This window comes from Piliocolobus tephrosceles, chromosome 6 (genome assembly GCF_002776525.5).
Source record: "Piliocolobus tephrosceles isolate RC106 chromosome 6, ASM277652v3, whole genome shotgun sequence".
NCBI classification, from domain to species: domain Eukaryota; kingdom Metazoa; phylum Chordata; class Mammalia; order Primates; family Cercopithecidae; genus Piliocolobus; species Piliocolobus tephrosceles.
The window spans coordinates 99711680-99732516 of NC_045439.1; the positions used below are offsets into that span (position 1 = coordinate 99711680).

At 41.4% G+C, this 20837-nt stretch overlaps 1 protein-coding gene across 5 annotated transcripts in view; it reads left to right on the forward strand.

Annotated features, from left to right (window-relative positions):
* FANCI (FA complementation group I) overlaps positions 1-20837 on the forward strand; it is an 82982-nt gene that overhangs the window by 55993 nt on the left and 6152 nt on the right. For 4 of the 5 annotated variants that reach the window (XM_023187097.1, XM_023187098.1, XM_023187096.1 and 1 more), the window contains exons 19-34: positions 490-558; positions 2235-2336; positions 3269-3445; positions 3523-3644; positions 4397-4561; positions 5480-5659; positions 8923-9089; positions 9425-9510; positions 10447-10563; positions 12970-13021; positions 14250-14377; positions 14476-14544; positions 14741-14834; positions 15461-15648; positions 16934-16987; positions 17069-17128. In XM_023187097.1, coding sequence (XP_023042865.1) covers positions 490-558; positions 2235-2336; positions 3269-3445; positions 3523-3644; positions 4397-4561; positions 5480-5659; positions 8923-9089; positions 9425-9510; positions 10447-10563; positions 12970-13021; positions 14250-14377; positions 14476-14544; positions 14741-14834; positions 15461-15648; positions 16934-16987; positions 17069-17128 — 1830 coding nt within the window. The remainder of the gene's footprint in view (positions 1-489; positions 559-2234; positions 2337-3268; positions 3446-3522; positions 3645-4396; positions 4562-5479; positions 5660-8922; positions 9090-9424; positions 9511-10446; positions 10564-12969; positions 13022-14249; positions 14378-14475; positions 14545-14740; positions 14835-15460; positions 15649-16933; positions 16988-17068; positions 17129-20837) is intronic. The other variant, XR_002725360.1, reaches the window with a different exon arrangement.

Consider the following 20837-nt stretch of genomic DNA (forward strand, 5'->3'; position numbering starts at 1 on the left):
TTTTTTTTTGAGGCGGAGTCTTGCTCTGTTGCCCGGGCTGGAGTGCACTGGCGTGATCTCAGCTCACTGCAACCTTCATACCTTAGCCTCTTGAGTATCTGGGATTATAGGCGTGTGCCACCACGCTTGGCTAATTTTTGTATTTTTTAGTAGAGACAGGGTTTTGCTGTGTTGGCCAGGCTGGTCTCGAACTCTTGGCCTCAAGTGATCTGCCTGTCTCAGCCTCCCACAATGCTGGGATTACAGGTGTGAGTTACTGCGCCTGGCGTCCCCAGGATTTTAATCTGAGCAGTTCTTAACTAAGAGGAGGAAATTTTGGTTGGGAAAAAAATACGGTCATTTATATTAGGGCATTTAGGACCATCAAATATGGTCTCGGTAGGAAAGAACTGAGAAGAGGATAAAGAAAGTGTTATTTTTAAGTTATGATTGTCCAAATCAGTAGTATCCCTGTTAAAGCGCTTATTTCTTCTCTTTGATTCCTCTTAGGGGTTTTATGATGTTCTTCGAAGGAACTCTCAGCTGGCTAATTCAATCATGCAAACTCTGCTCTCACAGGTAAAATACATTTTTATGGATATATGGAAAACAGATAATCAAGGATTGAGAGACAACTGATGGTTTTTAGACCTTTCAAAATATAAAATAATTCCCAACTAGTACATTGGTACTTTGTGAACATGCTGTGGGTATATGATGCTGTTCTGGGTTGTCTTTTCTTGGTCACCACTTACCTGCCTGCCATAATACCATCATCTAGCAGTTATCCCTGTGAATTAACAGTCTGTATCCCAAGTCAGAAGGACATTTTGAAGAACCGTTTATATAAGGACTATCAGCAGCTGTATCCATTATGTTACATTTCTGAAAGAAAAAAGAAATCCAAAACAAATATAGCGAAATATTATTTCTTAAATCTGGGTAACAGATACATGGATGTCTTTTACGTTCCTTTCTGCACTTTTCCGTTAACAAGTTTTTAAATTAGAAGATTAAATTCTGGCCGGGCGCGGTGGCTCAGGCCTGTAATCCCAGCACTTTGGGAGGCCGAGACGGGCAGACCACGAGGTCAGGAGATCTAGACCATCCTGACTAACATAGTGAAATCCCGTCTCTACTAAAAAAAATACAAAAAACTAGCCGGGCGAGGTGGCGGGCGCCTGTGGTCCCAGCTACTTGGGAGGCTGAGGCAGGAGAATGGTGTAAACCCGGGAGGTGGAGCTTGCAGTGAGCTGAGATTCGGCCACTGCACTCCAGCCTGGGTGACAGAGTGAGACTCCGTCTCAACAACAACAAAAAAAAAGAAGATTAAATTCTTCTAATCTTGAAGATTAGAAGAATTCATATAGAGACTCTCTACCAGGAGGGTTCCTCTAGACCCCTAGTCTGTCATTTTGTTTGCTCTCAATGCCATTGCTTTATGATAGTTATGAAGTTTCATTTGAAATTAAGGTCTCAGATGTGTGAAAATATTGGAAGGTCCCATACTATCCATCAAAAGCTTTTCATTTGGCCTTGGGCTTGATCCTATATAAAATTTATATTCTATTAGCTATATTGTATCTTTCAAACTGTAATCAACGCATTTACATTGGCATGTTTAACAAAAATAGAAAATTGTGTTTGAAGGCATAGAATAGCGTTTTCTGACTCAAGTTAATATGACATGAGCTACCATGTAGGCCATTACTGGCCTTTCTCAGAGCAGGCCAGTAAAATTCTGCAGACTCTAAAAGTTAAAAGAAAAATAGTAACTCGTATTTTTTTGGCTCTCTTATATGCCAAATACTGTTTGAAGTACTTTACATGTATTGTCATGTTTAATCCTTATACAATGAATATTAATAATATCCTTATTTTTAAGATGAGGAACCAAGGTACAGATACCTTTATAAAAACCAGTAATAAGTAATGGTACTGGGATCTTGGACTCAGCCATTCTGACTTTGGATCCTATATTTTTAACCTCCAAGTTAACTGAAAATGTTGATTGCATGCACAAGTTTAGGAATAGAAGGAATTGGAATGGGAAAGATGAACCTAATCAGTACTATATCCAAAGCAAGAGCACAGGATATGCGTGAGCCAAAGCAATAAAAATTTGGCTGCATTGTTCTTTGAACAGTTGGGAAACGTGTCTTAGAAGGCATTAGACATTAAAGATACCTTTCACCTGACAAGTTAGTAAAAAGCATTTATGAGCCAAGATGTCTTTTTTTCCTTACTATACACAGTTAAAACAGTTCTATGAGCCAAAACCTGATCTGCTGCCTCCTTTGAAATTAGAAGCTTGTATTCTGACCCAAGGAGATAAGATCTCTCTACAAGAACCACTGGTGAGACTTTTATTCTTCCTTCAACCATTATTTTTAGTATTAAGGATAGGGTTGAACTTCACAAAGAGATACCTTTGCCTGTGAAACTCTCTTCCTGGTTCTTCCAATGAATGTTTACTTTTAAGTCTTCCCTGCTTAACATTTCTGAACCCTTATTATTTTGGATCTATTGGTAAGTTATCTCCGTGTTAGCCCTTTACTAAATCAAGGCTTCCATCACTTCCCCCAGAGAATATTTTATTTCATTTATGAATCTTTGATTACATTTACTAAATAAATATGCTTTAGAATGGGGACCTGCTTCATTAGTCTAGAGGATGTATATGATTTAGGCTGAACTAGGATTGGCACTGTTGAACCTTCAAAGGAGCTGGCCTGGTTGACTTTCTGTTATTATCTAGCCTTAGGACAGCGAAGAGGATAAAAATGGAAACTCCCACCCCACGTAACTTATAACTCATGGCAGAAGAAAGGAGGAAGTCTTTCAGTTGTCATATCTTGCCTTCATTTTTGTGCCTTCTGTGACATGAGATGTTCTCAGCCTAGATCTAAGATGCTGTGTTGATCTCCTAAAGATTCCCTCAACATAAACCTCTATCTTTAGAATAGCTTCTGGGACTCAAATGAACTAGAGAAGATTTAACTTCACCACCTAGCTCCAGGGTTATTTGTATCAGACCAGAGATAGCACATCTAATGTTGCATTTTGAGGTGTCAGCCACTTAGGCCAATTTTCGGGGGGCAGCATTAGAAAAGAATGCTGCTATTCAGTTTATTTTCCCAGTTTCGTTAATTTAGATGGACTTAATTTGTAATACTAATGAATCATTTTCTTTATCCTTATAGATAAGAATTATTTGCTGGTTATGAACAACTTTATAGGTTATCCATCAACACTCAAGAGTATTTAATTTATTTATTTTCTCCTACAGGATTATCTGCTGTGTTGTATTCAGCATTGTTTGGCCTGGTATAAGAATACAGTGATACCCTTACAGCAGGGAGAGGAGGAAGAGGAGGGGGAAGAGGCATTCTACCAAGACCTAGATGATATATTGGAGTCCATTACTAATAGAATGATTAAGAGTGAGCTGGAAGACTTTGAACTGGTAATTGCTGAGTTTTCAGCTGTATTGAATGATGGAGTTCTTTAGTAGCTTATTAATTTTTATCTTGTGTCTTTTAGGATAAATCAGCAGATTTTTCTCAGAGCACCAGTATTGGCATAAAAAATAATATCTGTGCTTTTCTTGTGATGGGAGTTTGTGAGGTTTTAATAGAATACAATTTCTCCATAAGTAATTTCAGGTAAGGTATTGCTATAACTCCACTTGTAATTTGGTGAATTCTCCATTTTATTTATATATTTTTACTGTAGCAATATTCCAGGCAGTAAACAGACTAAATGAGCACCTAGTCTAAGACTAAACTGTGTTCTTTCCACTAGAGAGCACTGAAGTATATGCTTACCAGGCCTATAAAATGAAAGCCCTCCAGCAGGGTTTCACTTGCTCAGAATTTCCCAGACCCTGAATTCAAGAATTCCTAATTTTAACATGGAAATTTTGATTGGTGGTAGTATTGGACTTTAATGCTCTGCAGGGACTGGTATAAATAAGGGAGGGGAGGCCAGGCGCAGTGGCTCACGCCTGTAATCCCGGAACTTTGGGAGGCCAAGGTGGATGGATCATTTGAGATCAGGAGTTCAAGACCAGCCTGGCCAACATGGTGAGACCCCGTCTCTACTAATAATGTAAAAATTAGCCGGGTGGTAGTGGTGGGGACCTGTAGTCCCAGCTACTCAGGACGCTGAGGCAGGGGAATCACTTGAGCCTGGGAGGCAGAGGTTGCGGTAAGCCGAGGTCACACCAGGGGAAACAAAACCCAGATAGATTGCTATGACCTGGGAGTATTATATTAATGAAGTTCTATTCATTTATAATGTTTTGTCTAAAATATGATATTTAAAGAAGCATTGTGATTTATTTATTATCATATGTAAAAGTAAACCACAATATTCTGATGTTTGTCCTTAGCTGTCTCTTTTTTGTTTTTTACAGTAAGAACAAATTTGAGGACATTCTGAGCTTATTTATGTGTTACAAAAAGCTCTCTGACATCCTTAATGAAAAAGCTGGTAAAGCCAAAACTAAAATGGCCAACAAGACGAATGATAGTCTTTTGTCCATGAAATTCGTGTCCAGTCTTCTCACTGTTCTTTTCAGGTAAGGTTCTGCTAGAGTGCTTAAAGACAGCCACTCCCCGAGGATCACATGCCTACCTAGGCTCACTTGTTTCTCCTCGTTTGGATTATTTACAGTAAGAATTAAGTCAGGAGGTTTTAATTTTCTTGAAATGAATGCTGGACAATCCTAGGTAGGTACTTTAAATAGGTACCTTGAATTATTAAAGGATAAATGAGGAACAGTGGGCTAATAAATGAAAAGATAGGGATGAATTCCAACAGGGTGTTTTAATGTTTTAAGAAAGTCTATATAAGTGGCTTGTGCAAGATAACAGATTAAAAAAGGTAGGGGGCACCAGGCCTGGTGTCTCACTCCTGCAATTCCAGTACTTTGGTAGACTGAGGCGGGTGGATCACCTGAGGTCAAAAGTTCAAGACCAGCCATGACCAATATGGTGAGACCTCATCTCTACTAAAAATACAAAATGAGCCGGGCATGGTGGTACGCACCTGTAATCCCAGCTACTTGGGAGGCTGAGGCAGGAGAATCACTTGAACCCGGGAGGCAGAGGTTGCAGTGAGCTGAGATCATGCCATTGTACTCTAGCCTGGGCAACAAGAACAAAACTCTGTCTCTAAATAAATAAATAAATAGACAGATAGGTGGGGAGTGACTGAATTAAAAATACAAAGGGACAAAAAAAGAAACTAAGACTGACATTTAAATTTTATCAAAGTAAAGGATTTGGGGATGGGGAGAAAATGAGGAACCACTAAGAATAACAATTATAAAAGGGCAGCCATAGCAGTGACTATAGCTTGGGCCGCCTAGAGAGTCTGCCAGTCGGAGTTTACTGGCAAGCTGTTGGGTGCTGCTGTTCTGAACAATTTCTAGAAAGCTTAATTCCATATACCAATAGCAGTAAGGGAATCTCTCTTGTTCTCTCTCTCTCTTTAGGGATAGTATCCAAAGCCACCAAGAAAGCCTTTCTGTTCTCAGGTCCAGCAGTGAGTTTATGCGCTATGCAGTGAACATAGCTCTGCAGAAAGTACAGCAGCTAAAGGAAACGGGGCATGTGAGTGGCCCTGATGGCCAAAACCCAGACAAGATCTTTCAGAACCTCTGTGACATAACTCGGTAAGCCACTCCCACCCCTTAGAAACTTACTCCACCTGGCCGTGGTGTCTTTAAGAGAACAAACTGGGAACGGAGGATGAAGGTAATTTGAGGTTACACATATTTTAAGAGTGAAAGAATATAAAAAATTAGCCAAGCGTCATGGCAGGTGCCTGTAATCCCAGCTACTCAGGAGGCTGAGGCAGGAGAATTGCTTGAACTGGGAGGTGGAGGTCTCAGTGAGCTGAGTTCATATCACTGCACTCTAGCCTGGGTGACAGAGCAAGACTCTCAAAAAAAAAAGAAAAAAAAAAAGCCAGGCACAGCAGCTCACGCCTATAATCCCAGCACTTTCGGAGGCTAAGGCGGCTGGAGGTCAGGAATTCGAGACCAGCCTGACCAACATGGGGAAAGCCTGTCTCTACTAAATATACAAAAATTAGCTGGGCTTGGTGGTGCATGCCTGTAATCCCAGCTACTCGGGAGGCTGAGGCAGGAGAATTGCTTGAACCAGGGAGGTGGAGGTTGCAGTGAGCCTAGATTACACCATTGCACTCCAGCCTGGGCAACAAGAGCAAAACTCCGTCTCAAAAGAGTGAAAAAAAGTGCAGTCATTGACATAGGGTCTTTTTTCTAGTCCTGCCTTCCCCTGGCGCCCCCCTCCTTTTGTTTCTTTTTTGTTGTTTTTTTGAGAGTCTCTGTTGCCCAGGGTGGAATGCTATGGTGCAATCTTAGCTCATGGCAACCTCTTTCTCCCAGGTTCAAATAGTCATTCCACTGCAGCTTTCTGAATAGCTGGGACTACAGGTGCATGCCACCATGCCCAACTACTTTTTAATTTTTAATTTTAATTTATTTTATTTACTACTTTTTTTTTTTTGGAGACAGGTCTTGCTCTGTCACCCAGGCTGAAGTGCGGTGGTGTGATCTTGCTTACTGCAACCTCTGCCTCCCCGGTTCAAGTGATCGTCCTGCCTCAATCTCCCAAGTAGCTGGGATTACAGGGATGCGCCACCATGCCCTGCTAATTTTTGTATTTTTAGTAGAGACGGGGTTTCACCATGTTGGCCAGGCTGGTCTCAAACTCCTGACCTCAAGGGATCCACCCACCCCGGCCTCCCAAAGTGTTGGGTTTACAGGTGTGAGCCACTGCGCCCAACCCTTATTTTTTTTTTAATTTTCTGTAGAGATAGGATTTCACCATGTTGCCCAGACTGGTCTTGAACTCCTGGGCTCAAGTGATACACCCACGTCCGCCTCCCAAAGTGCTGGGATTACAGGCCTGAGCCTCTGTGGCTTTTGTTTTTTGTTTGTTTATTTGTTTGTTTTCCATTTAAAGAGATAGGGTTTGCTGTGTTGCCCAGGCTGGCCTTGAACTCTTGGGTTCACCAGGGCTTCTAGTCTTGCTTTGATACAGATTGTTAGTCACATATAAAATGTTATGCTATTATTGGGGCAAAAAAGAGGGATACTACATAATGGTTAAGTGATTCAAAATACTTAAAGCAAAAACTGATGGAACTGAAGGAAAAATAGACAAATCCTTAATTAACGTAATCAGCCTTCTCTCTGTAGTCAAAAAACAGAAAACAACAACAAAAAAACACAGTAGATAGAAAATCTACTGGAAGGAAGTAGAAGAAGTGAACAACACTGTCACCCAGCTTGATTTAATTGACACTTAACACTGTGCAGCAGCTTCAAAATACACATTCTTTTTATGTGCACATGGTATATTCACCAAGATGAACCATATTTTGGGCCATAAAAACTGAGCAAATTTCTACTAAAAAGTAGAAATTCTGTGACCACAACAGAATAAAAGAAGAAAGCAGTAACAGAAAGATATCTAGATAATCACCATATATTGGAAATTAAATGTATTTTTAAATAGCCTGTAATCAAAAAGTCATAAGGGAAATTAGAAAACATCTTGCATAGAATGGAAACAAACAGACAACATGTCAAAACATATGATCCAGCCGAAGCACTATTGAGGAAATTAAAGCAGTTAGTGATTTAAAAATCTTAAATCTCCCATATAAACTTCCATATTAAGAAAAGAGAAAAAGAAGAGCAAATTATAGTGAAAGTAATCAGAAGGAAGGAAATAGACAAAAGCACAACTATGAAGAAGCAGAAAATTAAAATAGAAAACAGAAACATTAAGTTGGTTCTGTGAGAAGATCAATAAATTTAATGAACTTTAGCCAGACTAATCAGAAAAAGAGAAGACACATTACAAATAGCAGAATTGAGGAAGAGGGGACATCACTACTGATCCTACAGATGCTAAAAAAATGGATAACAGAATATTAACAATTTTATGCCAGTAAACTTTAATGGACAGATTTCTTGAAAGCTCATTCAACAAAAAATAGGCAACCTGGCTGGACGTGGTAGCTCACATCTGTAATCCCAGCACTTTTGGGAGGTTAAGGCAGGTGGACCACCTGAGGTCAGCAGTTCAAGACCAGCCTGGCCAACAAGGTGAAACCCCAACTCTACTAAAAAAAATACAAAAATTAGCCAGATGTGGTGGCATGCACTTGTAGTCCCAGCTACTCGGGAAGCTGAGGCACGAAGACCGCTTGAATCCAGGAGGTGTGAGTTTGCAGTGAGCTGAGATCACCTGACTGCACTCCAGCCTGGGTGACAGAGTGAGACTCTGTCTCAAAAAAAAAAAAAAAAAAAAAAAAAAACCTGAGTAATCATATTTCTATTCAAAGAAATTGAATATGTGGTTCAAACTCTTTTCACAAAACTTTAGATCTAGGTCTATTCAGTGATAAATTCATCCAAACATTTAAGGGAGAAGTAATGTAAATTCTGTGCAAATTCTAGAAAATAGGAGAGAACATATTCCACCTCATTTAATTAATGAGGTCAGCATTACCCTGATACCAAACCAGACCCAGACCATTGCAAGAAAACTGCATAGCAATATCCCTCATGAATATAGAGTCTGCTGTGTTAAAGGCAGACTCAGAAGGCTATATCCTGAGTGATAACCATTTTTGTATGATGTTTTGTAGAAAGTAAAACCATAGGGACAGAAATTAGATCAGTAGTTGCTTGGAAATGGGAGGAGAGCATTGACTATCAGTGAGCACAAGGGAACTTTTAGAGTGATAGAAATACCTTGATTGTGGGGAGATTACACAACCATATAAGTTTTTTTAAAATTCTAGAACTGTTCACCTACAGGGTATGAATTTTACTGTATGTAATTTTTATCTTGGTGAACCTGTCTTTAAAAACAAAACCACTTTACCCTGCTTCAGAGTCTTGCTATGGAGATATACTTCAATTCCTACTTCAGTGGAAGAGTCGGGAAAGAAAGAGAAAGGAAAGAGCATCTCACTGCTGTGCTTGGAGGGTTTACAGAAAATATTCAGTGCTGTGCAACAGTTCTATCAGCCCAAGATTCAGCAGTTTCTCAGAGCTCTGGGTGAGCATTGCAGTATCAATAAATTGACTTGATTTAAGTTTCTCCTTAACTCAACCCCTTAATTCCATTTGTTAATCTACCAGAAGACACTTGAGAACAGTCCTAATGTTGCTAAGGAGTGACATCTAGTGGATTCAGGATTGGCACCTACTGGATTACATTCAACCACAAAGAGTGACTGGAAAATGGAACATAGTATTAAGAAATCACAAAATTTTAGAAATAAATTTAACTCTGTCTTTAGACTTTTTTTGGCTTTCAAAAATTTTAGCTATTAAAAGGCCAAGAAACATGAGTTTATATCAAAGAAGATAGAGTTTCTTTTCCATTCATAGATGTCACAGATAAGGAAGGAGAAGAGAGAGAAGACGCAGACGTCAGTGTCACTCAGAGAACAGCATTCCAGATCCGGCAATTTCAGGTGAGAAGCCTTGCGAAGCTGCTGTACCAGCCTGAGGGGCTTTGCAAAGGAACTGTTAGCAGGGGCAGCTGGTAAGAATGGGCAGACAGTGACCAAGTAGGAGAAGAATTTTTTCTGGGTCATCCAAGCCACAGGACATAGCTCTCAAAATGGAAGATAATGTAGTTAAAAGGACCCTAGTGAGGATTTGTATTTAGCCACCCAACCTGCAGTACTCATTACCTCTAAGGACCACTGTTTGAGTTGATGTAAACAGAAAGGAGTCTTCGAGGTATAGAGTCTGTTTTTGTTTTTGAGTCTGTGGTATAATTTGGCTTGGTCTGACAGACTCCGTAAAGACTGGACAATATAGCTTGTTAGTTTCTAACCAATAGTTGTCAAAATATCAGGATGTTCTATCACAGGACTTTTTTATTTAACAAGTACTTTTGAAGTTCCTACCATATGCCAGAAACAGTTCTAGGTGCTGGGGATATAGCAGGGAACAAAAGAGACAAAATATTCCTATCCTTATGGAGCTTACATTGTAGTAGAAAGACACTGACAAATAATCAAATACATAGTTATTTCAGGTAACAGGGAAGGTATATAAGGAATGCTGGGTTTGGTGCCTGGTCTAAGCCTGAGATCAATGGATAGGCTCCAGGGAGCTGTGAGCCACCAGAAATTGGGTACATAGTTCCTTATCTACATTTAGCCTGGGGTTGGAACAGAAAGAGCCAGTTTTCAGGAGAATTCTCAGAGAGGTTTATGGTCAAAAACAGCTTAGGAAACTACTGCTCAATTCAGGATTATTTTCAGATTTTATCCTCTTAGAATTTTGGTAGCTTTGAATTCTTTGTTTCCTAGTCTTAGGAGTCTCTGACTAGATGCCTCTTCTTCCTGATAGGAATGTGTCTGCTAACCTTGCTTGCTGTGTGTGCCTTCCTTTCTCAGAGGTCCTTGTTGAATTTACTTAGCAGCCAAGAGGAAGATTTTAATAGCAAAGAAGCCCTCCTGCTAGTCACTGTTCTTACCAGTTTGTCCAAGCTACTGGAGCCCTCATCTCCTCAGGTACTAGTACCACTCACTTAATCCCATTTAGCATTCCTCAGAAGGCAAGGATTATTGCATCATAAAAGTGTATATCTAAATGTCCTCTTGATGTTGAACTTATTTTACATAATATGTTAAATTATACACCTGAGTTAATATAAGACCTGTAAGATATATTCTTTCCTACGTAATGTGTCTACCACAACATACTTATATGCAGCCATACAGGGCAAGAACATACTGCTTTTGTTTTGTTTGTTCCGGGTAGAGTGAAACACCACGGAAAGAATCCTGTGTGATCTTTGGTGCCTTCAACCTTCTTAAACCTGTGTTCTTTGCCACTCTTGATGTTTCCCCTTTTCTAAGAAGAAAGTTTGTTAATTATGAAGAAGGCAGTTGACATTCAGCAGCTGACTTTCTCAGCACAATTACCTGGTACTGACTTTGGAGGAAATTCAACCAAAGATGATTAATTCAGAAAGTGTAACTACATCCCCAAAGCAGAAACACCTCTGCAGAGATAGGTTGTATGTATATATGTGTAAGTGTGCACACATAGATGTAGAGCTGTGCACCCACATGAGCATTCACACACACAAGAATAAGAGAAGGACCGCGTGTTGGGGGTCTGTTCCATTCAGGAGTAATTTTCCTGTAGAATGATAAGAGTACCTACCGGAGCCCAGGACTGTGTGCTCCTACCACATCTACTTCCTGGGCTTGAGAAAGACAATGAAGCCCTGCAGTATACTCCTCTTTATGTGAGCCCTTGCCTCAGAAGACTTGTAGCCTGGGAGTATGAAGGTGTTTGGCACTAGAAAGCAGAGCTGTTCCCTGTCGTCCTACTTCCAGGTTTGCCCAAAGAAAGTCCCTTTTGTTACTTCATCCCAGTTCCAAATAGCTCACCCCCACTTTGCTTTCAGCATCATTCTTTCATACTGCTGTTGTTGCTGCAAAGAGTAAAGGACTGGGAAGGAAATAGATAATTGGGGCAGGGGGAAATTTGAGAGAAAATAAATGGATTTAGAAAGGCTAAAATTTATAGGAAAATTAAAAAATGTTTCTTTCTTAAACTTTAAACTTTTAGATTTTTAAACGTTTTACCACCTACCCCTTCTCCCTTAACTTCAGGTAGTCTCTTTAAATTTTTTTTTTTTGAAATGGAGTCTTGCTCTGTTGCCCAGGCTGGAGTGCAGTGGCGCAGTCTTGGCTCACTGCAAGCTCCACCTCCTGGGTTCACACCATTCTCCTGCCTCAGCCTCCCGAGTAGCTGGGACTACAGGTGCCTGCCACCACGCCTGGCTAATTTTTTATATTTTTAGTAGAGACGGGGTTTCACTGTGTTAGCCAGGATGATCTCGATCTGCTGACCTCGTGATCCACCTGCCTCGGCCTCCCAAAGTGCTGGGATTACAGGCGTGAGCCACCGTGCCGGGCCAAAAATTTTTCAATTTAAATTTGAATGGGTAATAAAGTCCTGTGATTTGAAAACCAGAGATTATCAAGAGATTTATGGTAAATGGTCTCCCCCACCCATGTCCTCCATCTGTTTAGTTCCTCCTCTCCCCAGTAAGTAAACACTTTTAGTTTTTCGTGTCCTTCAACCTTCTTTATTCCTCTCCAAGTAAATACAGAGTTTTATTCCCAATCCTACCCCTCTTCACAGGAAAACTTGTTCTGCATCCTGCTTATTTCATTGAACATAGTATTCTGAAGATCTTTTAATATCAGTTTGTAGAGAGCTTTCAGTTAGCCTCTTAATTTACCTTTTTTCTCAACAGATCAAAACTGCATTCTTGTTAGTCATTTACACTTAAGTATAACCGCATTTCAGTGCCTTTGTAGCTGAAAGAACTGCTGAAGCAGAAAGGTGACTGTGTGTCTGGTGATGCAGACCCTTGCTATCTAAAGACCTTAAGTCTCCTTCACTTAGCTAAGAAAATTCTGTCTGGTTTCTTGCCTCTTTTATTTCTCTTTTTTCTGCCCTTCTCTCTTCTAACTTCCTTTGTTCTTTTGCCTTCTAAGTGCGAATTCTACTGTTCTTATAGCCAGGATTTATCTTTCCCACACCTTTCTGATAACCTAATATTCTCAAGTGGAGAGTCTGGGGGCACGGGAAGGAAAAGAGGGTGCTTTAGCCCTAGACCACTATGGTAGAAGCAGAGGAAGTTCAGGTGTAAGGACCCCAAAACTTTTAGCCCTCAATAAGGACATAGACATTGAGAATTAAATTATACATTATTCTCATAATTCTTAGAATTTTGGACTTATTTTTATGCCCTTCATCATATATCACCACTTGAGATCTAAGAACATATTTTAGCAGCTGATTTGCTTAGACATGGAAAGGTCTAGAACTCTTCTGACAACACCTAGGTCTATCTCTGGCATGTTTCTTTAATATCTGAATGATCTCTAATTTAGTTTGTGCAGATGTTATCCTGGACATCAAAGATTTGCAAGGAAAACAGCTGGGGTAAGTTTCCTGCCATGTTTTCCTAAAGGCTTTACATAAAATCACTATCCTCCGATGGCATTTGGAAAAGAAAAGGTATTCCCCATTCATTACACATTCACCAGAGTGGTCAAAATGAAACAGACACCTAATACCAAGTCTAAGTGTTGGCAAGAATGTAGAGTAGTTGGGCCTTTCATTCACTGGGGGTGGAGGTATAAATTGGTATAACCACTCTGGAAAGCTGTTCAGCAATATCTACTAAAATTAAACATATGCCCACGACTCAACAATTCCAGTCACAACAGAAAAATATGGAAGAGTCCTCTTAGCAGCACTATTTTAATAGGTAAAAACAAACCTAAGTGTTCATCAGCAGTAGAAAGGATAAAAGAATTATGATATATTCACACAGTGGAATCCTATACAGCAAATGAGCATGAACAAACTACATGTGCACACAACTTGGAGAGGATCTCACAAACGTACTGTAAGACAAAAGAAGCCAGACAGAAAAAAAAAGGGTACTTACTGTAGAATTCCATTTAGATGAAGTTCAGAATTAGACAGAATTCATCTGAGATGTTAGAAGTCAGGAGAGCAGTTTCCTTGGTGGGGCAAGTTAGGAGGGAGTCCCTAGAATACTCATAATGTACTTGATCTGGATGCGAGTTACACAGTAATCATGACTAATGATGGGAAATGTCTGCTTTCTTTGGGCACATGGATAAAGAGGCATCATTGCAGACTAACTGCTTGGCTGTAGTGTGTGTAACACTGGGATGTCGTGCCTGGGACAATGACAAGTTACTTCCTGTTCTGGTTAGGCACTCCACCCCACATACCCTGTACACATACCTGAGGGACCTGACTGGGTTATAACTTACCTTTTTTTTTCTTTCTTTCTTTCTTTCTTTTTTTTTTTTTTTTGAGACAGAGTTTCGCTCTTGTTGCCCAGGCTAGAATGCAATGGCACAATCTTGGCGCACCACAGCCTCCGCCTCTTGGGTTCAAGCAATTCTCCTGCCTCAGCCTCCTGAGTAGCTGGGATTACAGGCATGCGCCACCACGCCAAGCTAATTTTGTATTTTTAGTAGAGATAGGGTGTCTCCATGTTGGTCAGGCTGGTCTCGAACTCCTGACCTCAGGTGATCCACCTGCCTTGGCCTCCCAAAGTGCTGGGATAACAGGCGTGAGCCACCACACCTGGCCATAACACCTTTTAATTTGCTTTTCTTCCTATTCCTAGAGGATGCCTTGTTTTGCAAGAGCTTGATGAACTTGCTCTTCAGCCTGCATGTTTTGTATAAGAGTCCTGTCATTCTGCTGCGTGACTTGTCCCAGGATATCCATGGGCATCTGGGAGATATAGACCAGGTACTATAATGAGCCTTCAGTACAATACCCCGTGTGGGGATGGGGGTCAAGGGAACAACCTTACTGTCATTACTTCTCACCTCTCTTTTTTTCCCCAGGATGTAGAGGTAGAGAAAACAAACCACTTTGCAATAGTGAATTTGAGAACGGCTGCCCCCACTGTCTGTGTAAGTGTTGTACCTGAGCCATGGAGAATAGCTTTGTTATTCTTTCCATTCTATTCCATGTGAAGTGACTTGTGTCCTATAGTGGCTTGTGTCCTGAGACCTGTAACCCACCTGTAGGTGGCCAGGTGACCACAGTTATTATATTACCCCCGACAGCTGTGTGTAGTGAATCACACCAGGCATTCTTTTCTTTCAGTTACTTGTTCTGAGTCAGGCCGAGAAGGTTCTAGAAGAAGTGGACTGGCTAATCACCAAGCTTAAGGGACAAGTGAGCCAAGAAACCGTATCAGGTAAGATAAGTTCAACTGGGATTCCAGGAATTGACATGAGCAAGGTCAAAATTCATACTGGGCTAGTGCATAAAAATGGAGCCCCTGAGCTAAATTTCCTATTTGCTTTTAAGCTAGATTTTTTCCTATGTGATGAAAGAAGTAGAAGATCATACGTCTTATCACAGTACAATTATTAATTCACTCTGCATACTGAATGTTCATTTTTCCATAAAGACTTTTTAGTTAGTAGTAATCAATTTTTTTTTTTTTTTTTTTGAGACGGAGTCTCGCTCTGTCGCCCAGGCTGGAGTGCAGTGGCGCGATCTCGGCTCACTACAAGCTCCGCCTCCCGGGTTCACGCCATTCTCCTGCCTCAGCCTCCCGAGTAGCTGGGACTACAGGTGCCCGCCATCTCGCCCGGCTAGTTTTTTGTATTTTTAGTAGAGACGGGGTTTCACCGTGTAGACCAAGATGGTCTCGATCTCCTGACCTCGTGATCCACCCGTCTCGGCCTCCCAAAGTGCTGGGATTACAGGCTTGAGCCACCGCGCCCGGCCGTTAGTAGTAATCAATTTCCAAATCTCCTTTACTCTTAACTAGAAAATGAAGTTGGGTTTGAATGTGCCAATTTTATTTCTCTTTAGAAGAGGCCTCTTCTCAGGCAACTCTGCCAAATCAGCCTGTCGAGAAAGCCATCGTCATGCAACTGGGAACTCTGCTTACATTTTTCCATGAGCTGGTGCAGACAGCTCTGCCATCAGGCAGCTGTGTGGACACCTTGTTAAAGGACTTGTGCAAAATGTACACCACACTTACAGCACTTGTCAGATATGTGAGTATTTGAGACAAGCAGATTCACCCCCACCATTCTACCCCAGTGAGCCAGGAGATGAGGCTGGGGCAGCAGCCCACTGCTGCAGAATGTCCCTAAACAAGGGAGCGTTTGCCTCCATCTTGGCAGGTCATGGTTTCATTTTAGTTTGGTCAGTACGTGGCAGGCATCTCCATAGGCCAGGGAAAAAGAGTTTATAATTCTGATCTGCTTTTTGGCCAGACATGGTGGCTCATGCCTGTAATCCTAACACTTTGAGAGGCTGAGGTGGGTGGATCACCTGAGGTCAGGAGTTCAAGACCAGCCTGGCCAACATAGTGAAACCCCGTCTCTACTAAAAATACAAAAATTAGCTGGGCGTGGTGGCGGGCACCTGTAATCCCAGCTACTCAGGACGTTGAGGCAGGAGAATCACTTGAACCCGGGAGGTGGAGGTTGCAGTGAGCTGAGATCGTGCCACTGCACTCCAGCCTTGGCAACAGAGTGAGACCCCATCTCAAAAAAAAGTAAAAAAATAAAATAAAAATCTGCTTTTGGAGGCCTTTAATTCCTTGGCATGTATGTGGCACCTGATTGAGAATGAATGCCTATTTTAAATACCTTCTAAGGTTTAATCTAAACTATAACTATCCTAGAATTAAATCTGAGTCCATAATGCATAGAAATTATACCATTTCTAACCAGTCTGGACACTAAAGAGATGTTTATTCCTTTTTTCATTCCTTTAACATATAAGTGTTAAATGCCTTATAGATCAAGTATTAAGGTGAGGAAGACAATTATTTTTTATAAAAATACAAGGCATACCCTGCCCTTACTGTTTATGTTTCTAGCAACAATCCATATTAAATACTTAGAAAGGCACAGATAACCCAAGAAAGATGCGTATCACCCTGCATCACAGCAGTGCGGCTCTTTCGGAATGTGCAGCTCTAGCTACAGGTGGCTAAGCTGCTATAGTGGAAATACTGAGAGCCTCTTCTCTTTGTTGGCATCTTTAAAAGGAAAAACAGCAAAGTTGTTGGTTTTTTACATACAGGGACTATCAACCTGAGGAATTTTTAAAGAAATGAGCAAGTCAGAAACAAACCCTTCATTACTTATTATCTGGGAAGCTTAGGAGCTTTGGAGGAGAGGAATAAGGAAGCATTGTGTCTTGCCTTCTCTGTGAATTTTTCTTTTCCCTCTTCAGTCAGAATGATGAGTCACACTCCATAAGCTCACTACAGCAGTCACTTGTAGTTTCATAGGATAGTCTGCTAAATCTAGAATCTTTTTTTATTAGTATCTCCAGGTGTGTCAGAGCTCTGGAGGAATTCCAAAAAATATGGAAAAGCTGGTAAGTTGAGAATGCCTTTCCTAGGAATGGGGGAAGCACTTTTATTGCTGGTTACATTGGTTTCCTTTTCCCTTGTTGCAGGTGAAGCTGTCTGGTTCTCATCTGACCCCCGTGTGTTATTCTTTCATTTCTTATGTACAAGTAAGTGATTCAGAGGCAGTACCCAATAGGTCTTCAAGAAAGGGTTTCTTACATGCCCAGGAGACTATTGATCTTCTGAACTGAGCATATATAAACTTTTTCCCCTGCTTACCACAAGCTGGAGGCACCCATCAGAGATCAAGCCAGGGCTTGAGGGCTTTGGAGCAAGGAGATCTTTATTTATGTAAAGAAAACTGTTTCACTTAATTTGGAGAAAGGAAGCATATATGTTTGCATTTGGAGCAAGGAAGGAACAAGCATGCTTGGGCTCATGGACTTGGTTTATTCCTGGGTGACTGAAAGTCCATGCCATGACATCCTCTGGGAGTGTGAGCAGAGTAGCAGCAAGCACATGAAGAAGGGCTGTGAGGAGATGGCAGTGCAGTGAGGGCACTTTCAGGGAAGTGGAAGGACGTGGGCTTTGTAGGTGTCATTTGGTCCTAAATACCATCAGATTCCGGCAGTACTTGAATCTCCTTTACTGTTTGCTTAAACCAGAGTTTTTTAACCTCACCACTATTGACATGTTGGGCTAGATAATTTTTTGTTGTGGGACCTGTTCTGTGCATTTTGGGATGTTGAGCGGCATCCCTGGCCTCCACCTACCAGATGCCAATAGCAGCCCCCTAGTTGTAATAGCCAAAAATGTCTCCAGAAATTGCCAGTTGTCCTTAAGGGACAGAATCACCCCTGGCTGGAAAGAGGAAGAAATGAGAGATCTACTATCTCCTAAGGCCACTTAGTCATGCAGTAAATGTATCACAGGGCTGTTACTGATCTTTGAGGAATCAAAGAGAATGGGTCCACTAAGTGTCAATCTCAACCAAGATTCTAGAACCAATTATTATTTATTTATTTATTTATTTATTTATTTGAGACAGAGTCTCGCTCTGTCGCCCAGGCTGGAGTGCAGTGGCCGGATCTCAGCTCACTGCAAGCTCCGCCTCCCAGGTTTACACCATTCTCCTGCCTCAGCCTCCCGAGTAGCTGGGACTACAGGCGCCCACCACGTCGCCCGGCTAGATTTTTGTATTTTTTAGTAGAGACGGGGTTTCACCGTTTTAGCCAGGATGGTCTTGATTTCCCTGACCTCGTGATCCACCTGTCTTGGCGTCCCAAAGTGCTGGGATTACAGGGTTGAGCCACTGCGCCCGGTCTAGAACCAATTATTAAAGCAATGGATTGTGACCACTTTGATAGTGATGCTTCACTTGTTTTCTGCCTCTGCATCACTTACAGGTACAATATCATTTTATCGGTAACTTGCCTCAGTATGTGTATTCAGGGTGCCTCTTCCCCTCCCTTTAAGAATCAGCAATCGGCTGGGCACGGTGGCTCACGCCTGTAATTCCAGCACTTTGGGAGGTAAAGGCGGGTGGATCACCTGAGGTCAGGACTTTGAGACCAGCCTCACCAATCTGGTGAAACCCCATCTCTAATAAAAATACAAAAAATTAGCTGAGCATGGTGGCAGGCACCTGTAATCCCAGCTACTTGGGAGGCTGAGGCAGGAGAATCGCTTGCACCTGGAGGGCGGAGGTTGCAGTGAGCAAAGATCGCACCATTGCACTCCAGCCTAGCAACAAGAGCAAAACTTCATCTCAAAAAAAAAAAAAAAAAAAAGAATCAGCCATCAAGCGGGCTGTCATCTGGGTTTAGCTGAAGGAGTTCTTAGTAATGGACTGATAGCTGAGACTCCCTGTCACCTTGTCTTTGTATCAGTTTTGTGATCTGGGTCAGGAATGCATCGTCGTCCATTTTCTATATCCAGCCATCCAGCCAATAGTCAACTGTCATAAAGCTATTACTTCTGGTCCTCTCCTTTTATCTCACCCAAATGCTTGCAGGAATGCTTTCTCAAACCTCATGCTTGTAAATTTTCATGTGGGTGCCATTCGTCAAACAAATCTGTTGGATATATATCTGTCCATTACCGTATTTGGGTTTTGAGTTTCCTCATCTCCAAGTCTTAATGATACCTATAAAGCCACATTTCACAAAATATCCTATATAGACTGAGACAGTCCTCAAAAAAAGGAATTCAGGGAGATGCTCATATCGCATTTCTCACCTTAGAGATTCATGGTGTCCATTTGCACATTAAAGGTGCTGAGACCAGCCATGGTGGTTAATGGAGGTAAGAAGATCACTTGAGGCCAGGAGTTTAAGACCAGCCTGGGCAACATAGTGAGACCCCATCTGTACAAAAAATTTAAAATGTAGCCAGGTATTTGCCTATAGTCCCAGCTACTTGGGAGGCTGAGGCAGGAAGATCACTGGAGCCCAGGACTTGAAGGCTGCAGTGAGCCATGATCATGCCACTGTACTCCAGGGCAACAGAGTGAGACCCTGCCTCAAGAAAAATAAAAACAATGCTGAGAGTTCCAACAGTATGTTCATTAGTAGTTTTCAGACCTATTCCAGAACATTTTTAAAAAAATAACAAATGTTACTATTATTTGGCAGAATAATGTTCCATAGAGTACAGTCTGGGAAATACTGCTGTTAGATCCTATTTACTACCCTTGTTGTGATTCAAAAGTCACATTGTCTAATCATTTTATTAGAACAGGTAATACTTAGAGAACCTCTACCTTGTGTCTGATGTGTTAAGCTCTTTTCATACATCATCTCATTCATCCTAGCTATAGGTTTTGATTAGTAGTTATCCCCATATGCATGATGAGAGAAGATTAGAAAGGTTAATCAGAATGCCCAAGAACAGACCATGAGTAAAAGGCAGATCTGAGACTTGAACGCAGCTAGTTAGACTCGACAGCAGGAATTGGCACACTTTCTCTGTAAAGGGCCAGATAGTAAATGTGGGTCATACAGTCTCTATCACACCTACTCAACTCTACTATTAGAACATAAAAAGCAGCCATAGACAACATACAAATAAACGAGCATGGCTGTGTTCCAATGAAATTTTCTTGTCAAAAACAGGCCGTGGGCCAGATTTATACTATGGGCTATAATTAGCCAACCATTGCTCTAGAGTCATACCTGATACTTGTTGACATGTAAAATGTTGAAAGGTTTTGGATTTTCATGTTTCTGACCCCATTCTCAAGCATTTTCTTCTGAGAATCACCACTACTTCCTAGACTATTATTTTCCCCTCATTACACAGTAATCAGTTTCATTTCCTCCCTGGGCATTCCTCCTCCATCCATATTTGATTTAAAGCCTTACTGACAAGTCAGCTGATCTGCAGGCAAACATTTTACATTTTTCTGTTTTTGTGAGATGTACTTAATGAATACCCCTGGGCAAGAGTCCATGCATGGTTCCATTAACTCCAACCCTTATCTAGAAATGGGGATCACATTTTCCACATCTCTCAGTGAACTGTTATTCTCTTGTAGCCCCCTCTTCATTTCCCCAGTTCCTTAGATCTCAGTGGGAAGAAAGCAACGAAAACCATTGCTCCAACTCTTAACATGCTGCCCACAACTGTATACCTTTAAAAGATGCTTCTCAAGGGCCGGGTGCCGTGGCTCATGCCTGTAATCCCAGCACTTTGGGAGGCTGAGGTGGGAGAATCACGAGGTCCAGAGTTCGAGACCAGCCTGGCCAACATGGCGAAACCCCATCTCTACTAAAGATACAAAAAATAGCCAGGCACAGTGGCTCACACCTGTAATCCCAGCACTTTGGGAGGCTGAGGCAGGTGGATCACAAGGTCAGGAGTTCGAGACTAGCCTGG